This window comes from Aythya marila (genome assembly GCF_965140915.1).
Source record: "Aythya marila genome assembly, chromosome: 5".
Lineage (NCBI taxonomy): Eukaryota > Metazoa > Chordata > Aves > Anseriformes > Anatidae > Aythya > Aythya marila.
In genome coordinates, this window is record NC_139046.1 from 22,550,581 (window position 1) to 22,564,264 (window position 13,684).

General features: G+C 37.1%; 1 protein-coding gene across 1 annotated transcript in view; it reads right to left on the reverse strand.

Moving 5' to 3' along the window:
• Positions 1-1,997: 1,997 nt before the first annotated feature.
• The window catches only part of MUC5AC (mucin 5AC, oligomeric mucus/gel-forming), a 50,742-nt gene continuing 39,055 nt past the window's right edge, over positions 1,998-13,684 (reverse strand). The window contains exons 35-50 of the mRNA XM_082762823.1: positions 13,412-13,662; positions 11,794-11,977; positions 11,209-11,407; positions 10,119-10,297; positions 9,781-9,850; positions 9,376-9,476; positions 8,982-9,013; positions 8,041-8,218; positions 7,261-7,365; positions 7,048-7,082; positions 6,551-6,673; positions 6,342-6,440; positions 5,440-5,568; positions 4,633-4,681; positions 3,895-4,009; positions 1,998-3,276 (exon numbers count right to left, since the gene is read on the reverse strand). Of these exons, the coding sequence (XP_082618949.1) occupies positions 3,072-3,276; positions 3,895-4,009; positions 4,633-4,681; positions 5,440-5,568; positions 6,342-6,440; positions 6,551-6,673; positions 7,048-7,082; positions 7,261-7,365; positions 8,041-8,218; positions 8,982-9,013; positions 9,376-9,476; positions 9,781-9,850; positions 10,119-10,297; positions 11,209-11,407; positions 11,794-11,977; positions 13,412-13,662 (2,054 nt within the window). The 3' untranslated portion in view covers positions 1,998-3,071. The remainder of the gene's footprint in view (positions 3,277-3,894; positions 4,010-4,632; positions 4,682-5,439; positions 5,569-6,341; positions 6,441-6,550; positions 6,674-7,047; positions 7,083-7,260; positions 7,366-8,040; positions 8,219-8,981; positions 9,014-9,375; positions 9,477-9,780; positions 9,851-10,118; positions 10,298-11,208; positions 11,408-11,793; positions 11,978-13,411; positions 13,663-13,684) is intronic.

Here is a 13,684-nt window from a genome sequence, read left to right on the forward strand (position 1 = left end):
TGAAAGAACACCTTTTCATTTAGGCTTTGTAAACTGTGAGCCTAGAGCCACCTAGTGTTAAGGTGATACACATTAATTATCTACAGTAATAAAGTTCAGTGTGAACTGCATGACTTGTGTCAGTAAAGGGCTACCAAGCCAACCACTTTCTTCCACATAATTGTTTATTGACTTTAATATTTATGTATGGTTTACAAAATTAGTAATTAATTTATGAGAGTTGTAACTGATCACATCCATCCTAGTTTTTAGGAGGGATTCATTGATTTACTTTGGAGCTATTACCTCACATGTCAGCAATATTTCAGAGCGAAGACAGCTTCTATGTAAAGGAAAACTTGGGAAGCCTGTAATGCTGGGAAGCAGAAAAGGCTGAAGACAGAGAGGGAAAAAAAGGTTTTGTGAAAAGCCAAAAACCAGACAGTGAAGTAACAATTTGTCATCAGGAAACTGGGAAGAATTGGGGCAGATTGTTGCCAGGAGGAAGTAAGTTACTGGTGATCCTCACAGACAACCAAGTCCTCACCTCTGAATGGGGAAGTATATGGGTAGTTCCTGTTCTGTAAAGAAAAACAGGTGAGGAAAGCAGCCTAAGCAGGGCATCTGCAGAAATCCTATGTTGTTGCCCAATTAATCCTGTGGATACAACTAAGAAAGAAATGTTACTGAGTTGTCCAAACTGTCAGTTAGGACAAAGTTCATCACCCTTAATTTTTACTGTTCCCTCTACTGGGCCTAGAGGAGTCATTTTTAAGTTGTGTAAAACTTGTCATTATACAATGATCAGTCAGGTCTGTGGTAGCTGGTTCAAAGTATAGCTGCATGGTAACTTGCCAGAACGTGCAAGCTTGCTGCAGTGCAATTTCAGGCTTGTTTGAGATTTTCGTTGGTTTCAGTGGGCACTAAAATATGAGATTGACTAGTTTAGAGGACTTTAGGTAGTTTCAGTCAGTAAGATAAAGAACTTACAGAGTTATAAAATATGTGCAGACCCAAAACATGGTTGCTTACTGAAAGCTCAATAGTTCAAGTTCAGCCAGAAGAGTTGTATGGTCCTGTACATGGGGAGGAACAACTCCAGGCACCAGCACATGCTGGGGGCCACCCAGCTGGAAAGCAGCTCAGCCAAAAAGGACCTGAGTGTCCTGGTAGACACCAAGTTGAACATGAGCCAGCGGTATGTCCTTGCCGCTAAGAAGGCTGATGGTATTCTTGGCTGGGTTAGGAAGAATATAACTAGCAGGTTGAGGGAGGTGATCCTTCCCCTCTGCCTAGCACTGGTGAGGCTACACCTGGAATACTGAGTCCAGTTCTGGGTCCCTCAGTACAACACAGACATCAACATACTGAAAAGAATCCAGTACAAGGCCACCAAGATGGCCAAGGGCCTGGAACTCCTCTCCCGTGAGGAGAGGCTGAGAGAGCCGGGACTGCTCAGCCTGGGGAAGAGGTGGCTCAGGGGGATCTCATCGTTGTCTATCAGTACCTGAGGGAACTGAGCCAGGCTCCTGTCAGTGGTGCCCAATGCTGGGAGCAGAGGCAATAGGCAAAAACTGGAACACAAGGGTTTTCATCTGAGCATAGGAAGCACTTCTGTGCTCTGCTGGTGCCTGAGCACTGCTAAAGGTTGCCCAGAGAGGTTGTAGGTCTTAAGCTGCTTGGACATGGTCATGGGCCATGACTATGGTGTTCTCTAGGTGTTCCTACTAGAGTAGGGAGGTTGGACCAGATGACCTCCAGAGGTCCCTTCCTACCTCAACTATTCTGTGATTCTGTGGACCTATTGAAGTATGGATGTAGTAGGGTGGGAAGCAAATATCTTTTAGGGCCAGCAACACTCATGTCAGTGATTCAGAGAAAAGACAGAGGACACATGCTTTAAAATGCTTAAAATTTATTAATCATCATTCCTTTTTTCATGAAGAACAAAAATAAAACAATATTCCAAAACAAAATGGAAGAAGAAAATACACCACACCCAGATAACATGACTAATACTAAGAAATGGGGTAATATTAATTCTGAAATAAATGGCCCAATAAATCAATTTTCCAAAAACAAAATAAATAGCAATGGTACAACTTTTTAAAAGCTTCCTAGGAAAGAATTTACATATATTATTATTATTATTATTATTGTTTACAAAAATCCTTCATATGCCCCTGTTGGCAATATATATATATATATATATATACTTCTTCTGTAAACAGTTAACCACAAACAAAAAAAAAATTCCAAATTTTCATAAAGTTAATATGCTGATGGTGTTATGTAAACAAAGAGTAGAATGCAGCAGCTTCTCATGACAGCCTTTCTATCTTTCAGTCTTTCTTCCTTTCTTTCTGTCTGTCTTTCTTTCTTTCTCACAAACATAGATAGGGAAAATGCCCTATAAGTTGTTTATAATATTGAATTTTACAGTTTTGAGAAGGTATGGCTTTTTGCAAACTAAATTTTCTGTAATGCAAAAAAAGAAAAAGAAAAAGAGAGGTACAGTTTTCTTCCTTTTTTTTTTTTTTTTTTTAATCTGTCTCAGTAAACTGGAATGAAGATATTACAAAATAAGTCAGTCTACATCAATGGAAATCTTAGATATTGTCAAGCGGTTGCAGAATGCAATGACCAGCAAAACTTTTTTCCTATGCAGTAAAGTTTATTTTATGCCTATGAAGTTTATGTTAATTATGTCACCATAGGAAAGCGTCAAGCCAGAAGAGAATGTTGACTTTGTGTAAATGTAAGCTCTCAGTCTTACAGTGTAGTGCTTTCCAGAAGACATACAAATTAGCAACAAATGTCAAAATGATCTTATACTGTACCTCTCAAGATGTAAAAGAAAAGAAATGAAAACCAGTATGAGATAAAATAGTGATGAAAACTGAAATAATTTAGACAGATATATTGAGCTTTTATGCAGAAAATATTACCTGTTTGTCCAAAATTTTAGCTGCTTTTGTTACTTTTTTTTTTTTTCTTTTCCCAAAGGTTTGTTTTAGTCTATGTTCAACTCTTGTTTAGCTTCTCTTTAGTTCTAATTTTAGACATTCCCTTTTTCTTGTGAGGTCTTTGCCTCATATATTGCCTGTTTGCTGTTGTTGGTTGACAGTGTCTTGGGGAATGCACTCAGCACCCACACAGCTGCATTGGTCCACGTAGGTGTATGAGTGATCAAGATGGGTTCCATCACTGCATGTCAGAGTCACCTTTCTTATGCTAGTCTGGACTTCCTGACAACATGAGCATTTATGTTCCATCATGTTTGCCTCTTGAGAATATCTGATTGGAAAACCAACAGAAGAGAAAGATTCAGAAATTATGTGAGACATATCAATGCCCCTCTCATCCATTACTAAGTATAACCAATTGTTGTGTGTTTGCATGTGAGGATATGGCTTGATATTACTATTCTTAGAGGATTTTGGTGACATAGAAGTTGTTTCTCATTGTAAAAATGGCTGAATCTAGCTCTTTATCCTAATCTAATGGAAAGTGTGTCAGAGGGTTGGAACTAGATGATCTTTAAATGTCCCTTCCAACCCAAACAGTTCTATGATTCTATGATTCCTTAAGACAGAAAAAGTGAATGAAATAATCCAGATCATATATCAAGCCAGTCCAAAATGACAGACTAGTACGAAACAAATAACCTTACTTTTACATGGGCAAGATCAAAATCCAGGTCTGTTCACTATCACATTGAACAGACTGTTAAGACCTGGTGAGTCTTGAGGTAATAAAGCTAATATAGCATCGTGTCTGTTAAAAATGCTAGTTAGCACAATGGGATAGCTGGGTGGGTTTTGGACATACTAGAAAATAACTAGAAATTTGATTTATGTCACTATTGTAACAAATAGAAGACAGGAGACCACAATTGTCTGTTACACCACTTACCTTGAGTAAGCATCACAGCTGCCTTCACAGTATGTCATCTCAACAGGTGCAGGAGATACACATCCATGGTGCTTGATGACAGTAGTGGTGTTGTGCTTCTTACAACCTGTTTTTGCTACAAACCAAGAGAAAATATTTTAAAATATATGTCCATGTAGATAGATATCTGTATATGATAGGCAATTCTTAGTACAAAACTGAGATGGATGGAGATGAAATAGAAAATTAGGTCACAATGCATTTCTCTTTTAATTGCTTATATCTAAATGATGGCTTTTTTTTTTTTTTGGCTTTTTTTTTTTTTTTTTCCTTCCTTGTTTTAGGAACAAATAGAAAACTACTTTTCCCTTATGCAGCATTGGTACAGAATGTAGAAATCAAGAACAGTGCCGTGGCAACTGCTCAATGCACACCCACCTCCTGCGACCATCTTCACTTTCTTCCTTAAAGAGAATATATCTGTGAAAATTGGATAATAAACAGAGTCCTCGCCATCTCATTAGGAGGCTCATATTTAACAGTAAGGGATGGGAAAGTTCTCCATATCCATGTTTTCAAATGCCCTAAAGTGTGTGCTGGAAACATTCTGTCCCTTACTATCTTTCTCACCCCAGTGCAAGACAGTTGTCCCACACCTGATCTGTTCACCTCTTCTGTCTTTGTATATACTGTGTAAGTCGGACTAATACACCTAATAAGGCACATATGATGCTTTTATTCAAAATTATCATTACTTACCTGTTGAGCACTCTCTACAGCATCCATCATCCGATAGCTTGATGGTATTCTTGAGTGAGAAAACAGAAAAAGGTAACTTACATTTCATATCTGCATACTAATGCGGATATTTTCCCTGCTTCTTAGGTTTCTCTAGTGCCAGAAAGTTCTTTGTATTGACATGGAATCTAATTTCAAGCAGGGCTAAATATTAAAGGCACATAACTACTACTACAACTGAATATTGAGTTGTTTGTAAGCAGGCATTGGGGAGACTGTAATTACTTTGCTATCACCTGAATTCAGTAGTAAAATTTCAAAATAAAGCTTGTAGCACATGTAGGATATTTTGAGGGACCGAGGTCTGTGCAAATGAAGGATTATGTCAGACAGAGTAACACAGTTAATGAAATACTGAATCCCCAGATGTCTGGGGTTGGTTCTGATCTACCCTGACCTGTATTAAATTGACTAATGTGAACTGAAATAGCTTGTTTTCCTTTGCCTTTGCTATCAATGGTTGAATTAAAAAAAATTTAGGAAAAAAATCCCATTATTTTCTGTTAAGATTCTTGCTTCTAGTCACCTGGCACTTTTAGGAATCCAAAGCATTACACTGTGATCCTTTTGCTTCAGTGAGGATATATGGACCTTTTGAATATCAATTTGCTTTTTGGAAGTGAAATTTGATGGGGATAAGATTCACGGAGGATAAAATTGTGATGCTTCTTCTAGGTATTTTCATTGGACATCATGATCCTGCTATCACTGGTGTTAACCACTGCAATCTTTTCAAACAAACATGAGAATAGGTAGAAGAGTACTTACTGGCTCACAGTCATCAGGGTTAAAGTAGGGACAGGTTTTCTTTACGATGACTGTAATGAACTGTCCGTTGTGTTTTTCACATGTGTAGGCTGTACAGTTATTACCAGGCTGATGCCAGTATTCTCCAATCTGAAAGTAATTAAATTAGATATAGGTGAATAAAACTCTTCTTGCATAAAAATGAAACGACCCGCCCCTCCCAAACAACCAGTGTTCTGTCATTGCAGTGTATTGCAATGTGATTATTCTGAATAATGTCCTTGAATTGCAGCTGGTGGTTACTTGTTATGTTATCATACTGCCATAAGTCTTTTTCATTAACCAAGTAAAAAATCCATATTTTTATCTGGATATGGTAATGTTTTTTTTGTATACATGGGAAAAGTATGTGGACTCATCTGGAAAGACTAATTTGTATTGTGAGAATTTATGGCATGACATAAATTTGTATTGTGAGAATTTATGGCATGACATGCACATACATGGCAGAATTTCTGCTGTTTTCATTGACTTACTGTGTCCCAAAGCTCTCAGCTACCTCGAGACTCACTGTTTGGAGCAGAAACTTCCTCCACAGACAGAAAAACAAAATTATGCTTTGAGCAAAATCTGTGTTGCCTTTTCAGAGCTGAAGGCAAATAAGGTAACCCATTGCTTTCACATATATATATGTAATATATTTTTTTGATTTTGAGTTCTGAGAGCTGGTGTTCAGTGTCACGGTTGCTTCCAGAAGCCTCAGCCTCATGGCTCAAGACGCTGTTCAAGCCACGTGAGACAGTTCATCCCATTTGAATAAGCATTAGTCTAACATGAGAAAAGACATGGGAAGTGAATGTAATAGAGACAAGAATGAAAAGGCTAACAGTTCACCAAAAGTGAACTGAAACAGGGTTAGTTACCTTAAGCACGTGTGTAGTGTTGTCTTCCGTGATCACTATACAGGCCTCTGCCTTGCATGTGCCACAGCACTTTCCAGGTTCCACTGTATACTTATATCCCTGGTTTAAAAGAAAGAGAGAGGAAATGCCATTGAGCCAGGACACTGACCGTGTTTGCAGCTACTTGAACTGAGGGGGGTAGGAATTACTGACTGCAAAATAGTACTCACCATTGGGCAGTAGGTGTCACAGATAACAGGCTGGCACTTGACAGCAACCTGCTGAAGGCTTGAGTAAGAGGATTCAGAGCAGGTGCAGGTTTCACAGGGGCCTGATGGTATCACAGCTCCAGGCTGGGGAAAAGTCAGAAGAGAAATCGTTATTAATGAAAGAAAGTTGCTGTATGTACATCACAGACCAAAGCTGATCTGTGCATATGGGCTAAACTATCCTTAAATATATTTAATTTACAGTTTTGTTTGTTTAATTTAAGCAGAGTTTCTGTTGTAATATCCATGCTTCTCATTTTCAAAGTAAATTCTACTAATATATAAAGTAGAGCAGAAAATGTTCTTGCTTGTAGGAAGGGTGTTGATATGCTGGCCTCAATTAATAATGTTTTATCTCAGGCCTTTCTGCCAAATGTGGTCTGTGATAGTGATCTCAGAAATGTTGCATTGTGAATCAATGTAAAGTTGTATTTTATTGAGTTACTCTTTGTACTTACTGCATAGTAGGTTTCATTGACTACACAGCCATGTCCTGGAAAGAAGGAAGAAAGAGTGTCATAGAGGTACAAAATTTAAGAAGCAGAAGTATATGAAGAAACTGCTGCTTTGTTGGCCCAATATAATAACACTGATAACTCGCATCTTTCTCTTTTAAGTTTTTTGTATTCATAGCTCTGAGTAACACATTGAAAAAAGTGCATGGTACTTACTGCATTCAAAGGTAGGACAGCATTTTCCAGGCTGTGTTACTGTGATTATTTCCTGTCCCTCTAAGCACTGGTGTGTGGCCTCAGGGCAGAGGCTGGTATTACAGTCTGTATAATGTAAAAAAGATATAAAGTAGTGAACTCACAATTTTCATACAAAAGCAAGTTTAGCAAGTTTGTTTTTTTATGAACTTCTGAAGTTTTTCAATGAGGCAGATACAATGTTGTAGATAAAAAAAAAAATACACAAACTAGTTTAATGCCTATTTCAGTATATTCGCCCAGCTATTTTTAAAGTGAACAGGCTTTTCTATAACCTTTGCAAAACAAAGCATTCACTGAGGAGAATAGAGTGGTGATTGCTGGAAAGGCATTTCTAAAGAGAAATCTGTACTGACTGGAAAATCTGATGGCTCTCCAGAGGCTCTTGAACAATTTTTAAAAATTCAAGAGATCTTTTAAGGTAAGATAAACAGTTTATGCTGGTCTTTGAAAAAAGAAGAGGTTTTGAATAGCTTCAGGTGGTAGAAGTGTTAAAGGTTTTCTTTTTTCCTTCCAAAAGTCAAATTGCAGATTTACAGTTACTTTCCTGTGTCTGTCTAGGTAAAATCTATTCATCTTTATTTTTGTTCTCTTCCAGTTTCTAGTAAATATGTTGCAAGAAAACCTTAAGAAAGCATAATGAGATTAATGCAAAGTTTAAAAAAAAGAAAAATTACTGCTGTAGTTCCCTGAAATGAATATAGTATATTTCCCATTATAAAGAACTGAAACAGTACTTACAGCACTCAGTCCTGGTACAGCATGGATCTTCTGGTATCTGTATCTGAACAGGAATGTAACCTGGTTCATAACAAGCTTTTTGCTGAGGCATAGAGCATACATGTTTTGTACACTGCACTCTGAGAGTGTGTCTGTCACAGACACATTCCTGGCAATTTGTTGTCCATTTTTCTCCTGGCTGTATGAAAAAAAACACATATGTAAGTTCAAAACAAAATCAACTTATTTGTTTCTAGTTGTCTTAGTCATGGATATAATGATACCTAATAACATAATCTTTTTCATGGTTCTAGTATTTTGATAAGAAACCCTCAAACTGAATCTAATTAAGAGAAGATTCTGGAGGCCACTAGGGTTCTCAGCATGTTCTCACATTCACACAGCTTACAATTTCTATTTACTAGTAGTGTTAGTCCGAGGGATACAGGGATCTAAACTAGAAGGAATTGAACTCTGCATGCGTTTTTGAATAAGAAACTATCATATGAGATACTCATTTACACATTAGATTACAGAGATAAATTTCTGTAATTTGTATGCAGTTGAGGAGCTAAGAATGCAGACTGTCAGCATTATCAGCAACAGGTAAAGTTTGTTACCCATCTGCAACTTTGTCTCTAGTTACTTTAATAGACCAAATTTGAGGAAATAAAAGAAGCAGATGGCGAAAGTTCCACTAACGCCATCTGTTTTCCCTTTTTTTGTGAGATGATGGTTATTGAAAGACTATCCCATTATTTGCTGTTTAATTTCTTAGGAAGTAATGTGGTTTCTGCTTTCACACTCAGAGTTATTTTTTTTAAGATTGAAGGGGAACAAATGTTTGGAAAAAAAATGAAAGTCTCTCCAAACTTAAGCATAACTTTGTTCCTGTGAAACCTGAAAAATCCTCTTGCTTCACCTCTCTGTACTTTATAAATCAAGTTGATTGTGATACTCACCTCTCTGTATACTCCATTTGGTTCCCTACAAGCTGGAAAAAAAAAAATAGGAATGGAGATTTATACTACTGAAAACTGACAAAATGAATAAGTTTATGCAGTTCCAAATAGAACCATTATGAAGATAAATAAAACAAGAAAATGAATATGCAGACTAGTTCTTATGAGATATAAATGACAGAATTCTTCCGTCTTGCCAAGTCTTATGTAAGTAAAGAAGATGGAGAAAAGGGGGTATTGTTTATTATTCTGTTTTTAGATGGGAGTTTAGAAGAGCTTAAATAAATGGAATTGCCCATGGACTGACCATGTAAAAGATGGCAGTAGAACTCAGGCCTCATAACCACTAATCCAGACCTCTATTTATTCCCCAAACTAGTTACAGAGTACTTACAACATTCAGAAACACAGATGCTGCTGTCTTCACTCAGGAGTGTTGTTCCTTCAGGACAGAAACATCCTTCAGTTACTCCATAGCCAGGATGGTCCACAGAGCTAGGGTGGGAGGAATGTATATATTTGAATACCATGTTTTTTTTTCACTAAAGCTGGAGAGAGAAAGAGGCATGTACAGAAGGTTGCCATGCCAGATAAAAAGGAGACAAAAGGATTTATGTTTTCAAAAGTGCAACAGCAAGTGCATTTTCATAGAGCTGACTGATACATATAAATCTCGAATGAAGTATGCAAATTCATGAGATGTTTAATTATGAAATAGTTCAACTTAGTAAGGGAAATAGGTAGGTAACAATAGAAAAAAGACAAAGAGAAGCAGTTGTTTTTTTTGATATTTCCATACCTTTGCTCACAGGTAGCAGGATTAATGGACCCACATGGCTTGTATTCCATGTTTGCTGGACAATTGTATGCTATATGGGAAAAAAGGACAAAAGATTAAAAATTGAAAGGGGATCTAATGGTAGATAGTAGGTAAAAAATTGATAGTAGATCATCTTGCAGCCAAAGGGACTCTGGCATTGCTGCCTTTTGTCAATTATGAATTTTTGTAGGGAAAATATGATAGTCAATTGTAAGATGCACGATGTGCTTACTGAATAAAACACTTTTTATTCAGTAAGCCACAGTAACCACATATTACTGGTTTACAGACAGATTTTTGAGTTCTTCAATACTTACGGCAGGTGTTGTTTGTCTTTCCTCTCCAGTCAATGCAGACACCTCTAGAAGCACACTCTGTAGCATATATCTCCAGACTGGAACACTGCATGGATTCTTCAGTTATGCGACATCCATCAAAAACGCATCCTTTGAAAAATGGTTCTGGGGGTATCACATCATGGCATTCTGCAAAAACTCTGCAGAGAGAAAAGACAGCAAAAGCTTTTAATGCTAACAAGTCATTATATACAAACAGTTAAATGTAAAAATGGCCACTAATGTGGGAGATAGACTCAGGAAGAGAAAGTCTAGGAAGCTGGAATCTCTACTTTTTTCTAAAGAGGCTAATAGTTATTGTGTGTATGTAAGTGTACATAACTTCATCAGCCTGACATCAGAAATTTCATGAAGAAGGCAAATGCATCAGATAGGTGATAAAAGGATGCTAAAAGTATCCAAGAGATAGAAAAATTGCACATAGAATAGCTTATAACTTATTAGACACTACAGTGAGTGTGCAGACGTGGCCTTTACAAATGACACAGTTGAAAAAAAACTTTTGCCAGAGCTCACAGAAGCATAGGAAATACTGCAGGAAACAGACCTTTGTTGGTGTTGGACCTCTATATTGCACCTAGCATATACAAAGAATGAAAGACACTTTGGCTATGTTTCTATCTGCTTTGTTACCCTTGTTGGTAACCAAGTTCTTTACCTTTTGGACTAATGGCTCACTTCAATTTTAAAGTTCAGTGCTTAATTTAATAGTGAGACTAAGAGTGAGTAAACATACTCTGGAAAGCAGAGGGAGAAATGTTTATGATAGCAACCCAGGAATTAAGAACTTCAGTGCTGGCTGTCTCCCTCATTTTCTGATTTTACCTTGCCTTACTCAGCTATCTTTGGGTGCATGTCCTTAAAGGAGAGGAGTTTTTTTTTCAGAGGCCCTTTACTATATATTTCCTGACATTAGGCTGAGGTTTTCAGCTATGATTACATGGTAGGGTTACATTTCTTACTCATTTCATAGGATACTGAGACATTTCTGTCTGGAAAGAGCAAATTCATTCTTTTTTTTATTATTATTTATTTATTTATTTTTTCTTACTTGCTCAGGATAATCTTGCAGAGTTCAGGAACTTTACACTGAGGCCTTGGTGGAGGTGTGGTTACGAGTGGTGGTGGTGGTACTCCAGTGCACGATGTGTTGTTACCAACAAGCCAGTGATGAGCCATTTGGGGACAGGAAGAAATGATCTTACCACTTGGCAAGCGGCATTCATCTGCTTTGTTATTTGTACATGTTCCTGGAAGATATCAGAGACAAGCTATATAAGCCTCATTCTCCACATCTGCAATATGTGGTGATGATGATCTACATCACCACACATTATTGTGCTGATGTCAAGTTTAGGTGTGATGTGCTCATGAAATGTGTAAGGTGTCCTCCTTCACAAGGACTGCTTTCTTTATAGTGATATGAATTTCAATTTAGTTAACAAACCCCAAATCAAAAAAACAGGTTGCTGAAATAATAAACTTTTGGTCGTACAAAAGATGAAGACCAGAACTGTTCTTGATTCTATTTTACTACTGTTCAAAATGTTTCTGTCTGTCATGATCCTTCATAGCCAGAGTGGGTGAGATTAACTATGAGAGGGCGGGGAAAATACTGTTAATACATCTATCTTACCACATTGTCCTTCAGTATTGTTGCCAAATTTACTGTATGGAAGTTTCACGGAGAAAATCAGACCACTAAAGGTGATGGTTGCACCAATTTCTGGTATTTCAACAATCATATTGATGCCAAGTGTGGAGAAATAAATGCCATCCTTTTTAAAGCCTGGTTGGACAATCTTTTTGTTGAAATACATCTGAATGCAGAGTTAAAAAACAAACAAACAAACAAACACAGCTTCAGAATAAGCACTGCTTCTGTCTGTTTTCAATAACACATTTTATAATCTTCATAATCATGCTTAACTCAGTATTGTTGCGCACCATATCCAATCTGTTGCATTTCAGTAACAACATATAATGCATTAATTTCTCAGCTTCTATTGCTATGTTGCTATAGTGTGACAAAATAACCTAAGTGGCTTCTAAGTACTGTGTTAGTGCAGGTTGTGTGCTAATGTACAGCATTCTAAACTCAAGTATTTTGTTTGTATCCCTCACAATTTTGTTTAATGTAAATATTCTTCATTTAAAAAATGGTAGTTTTCTTTAGCTACAGAAATATTCCTGCCATTATTGTGTAATAACTTTGCTGCAAAATCACACCATCCTTAAACTACATGTTGTGTGACGTTAGAAGAGTTGTATGAACTCAAAATGAAGTCAAATGTCCCCATTGCCAATTTTACTTAGTGATCATGTTTATTCTTTAATCTAAGCATTTGTAGTCTGTATTTTATAAGAGGTGGACATACTCATTTAATAACTTTTTGTCAGGAGTTATTCTGCAACTTTTTTTATAATTGAATTGAAATAAAGTCAGGGTTAGAACAGTCAGTTACTGTTCTCTTTCACAGGGAACCACTGGACCAATTATTTCAGCATGACTTTCTGGTTGTAAGTAAGGAGAGGTTTGCCTGGCTCAGAAGATGGAGAGTGCATATTAAGACAAACTAATCATCTCACCTCTTTCTGTTCTCTAACCACCTAATAAAGTCCCAGTGTAACACTGGGACTGACTTCTGTTTTTCATTGGCTGCCAACACTGAGTTAGGATCCTAAAATGAAGTGACACCCCTGGTCACCCCTCTTCTTCAGCTATACCACTCTTCCCAGCAAGGGATCAGAGAAGGATTCATGTTATAGCTTTGTTTAGTGCCTGAAGTTCTCCATGCAAAGGAAGCAATTCCTAGTCAGCCAGCCACTATGGGATACACACCAGTCTGACCATGAGAGAAAAATGATGCTTTCAATTTGCATTTGTGTTTCTTCATAATGTGTTTGCTTACAGAAGTGAATGGCACAGTGCATTAGTTTTTATGAAACATGGATCAAGTAGCAGTGTAAGCATTCTTTTTGTCTTCAGCTGTATTAATCTGTTTCCTAGTGTCATTTATATACATGCAAATACGCATATAATGTATTCATACCTGCGTAGTGCTAAGCTGCTTGTGACACTAAGTTTGAAGAAATTACTATAATCATTTTTTTAACTAATGATTTCCTCTGCCCTTGTCACCTCTGTGATTTGATACTCTTAACAGGCTATATTTCAAATGAAAATCAGTAAGGCCTATGGACCTTATTTCTCTTTTTTCAAAAATATAGTAATAATTAAGAAAAATATATACCACATTCGTCATCACACCATTCATGAGTTCACGGGTCAGCACCACTTCTGCAGATTTGTAGAAAATAATAATTGATTTAGGACAGGAAAGTCCATCTTTTGAATCGCAGTAATAATTGTCAATGTAAACACGGAAGTTGTCGTATTTAGGTACAATCTGTTTCACCAGGACATAAGTGCAGTTTTCAAGGAAAGTATAATAGGTTCCATCAAAAGTAATGTAATGAGGATCACCCCATCCACTGCACACACCTGGTAGGGAGAAAATATTTAG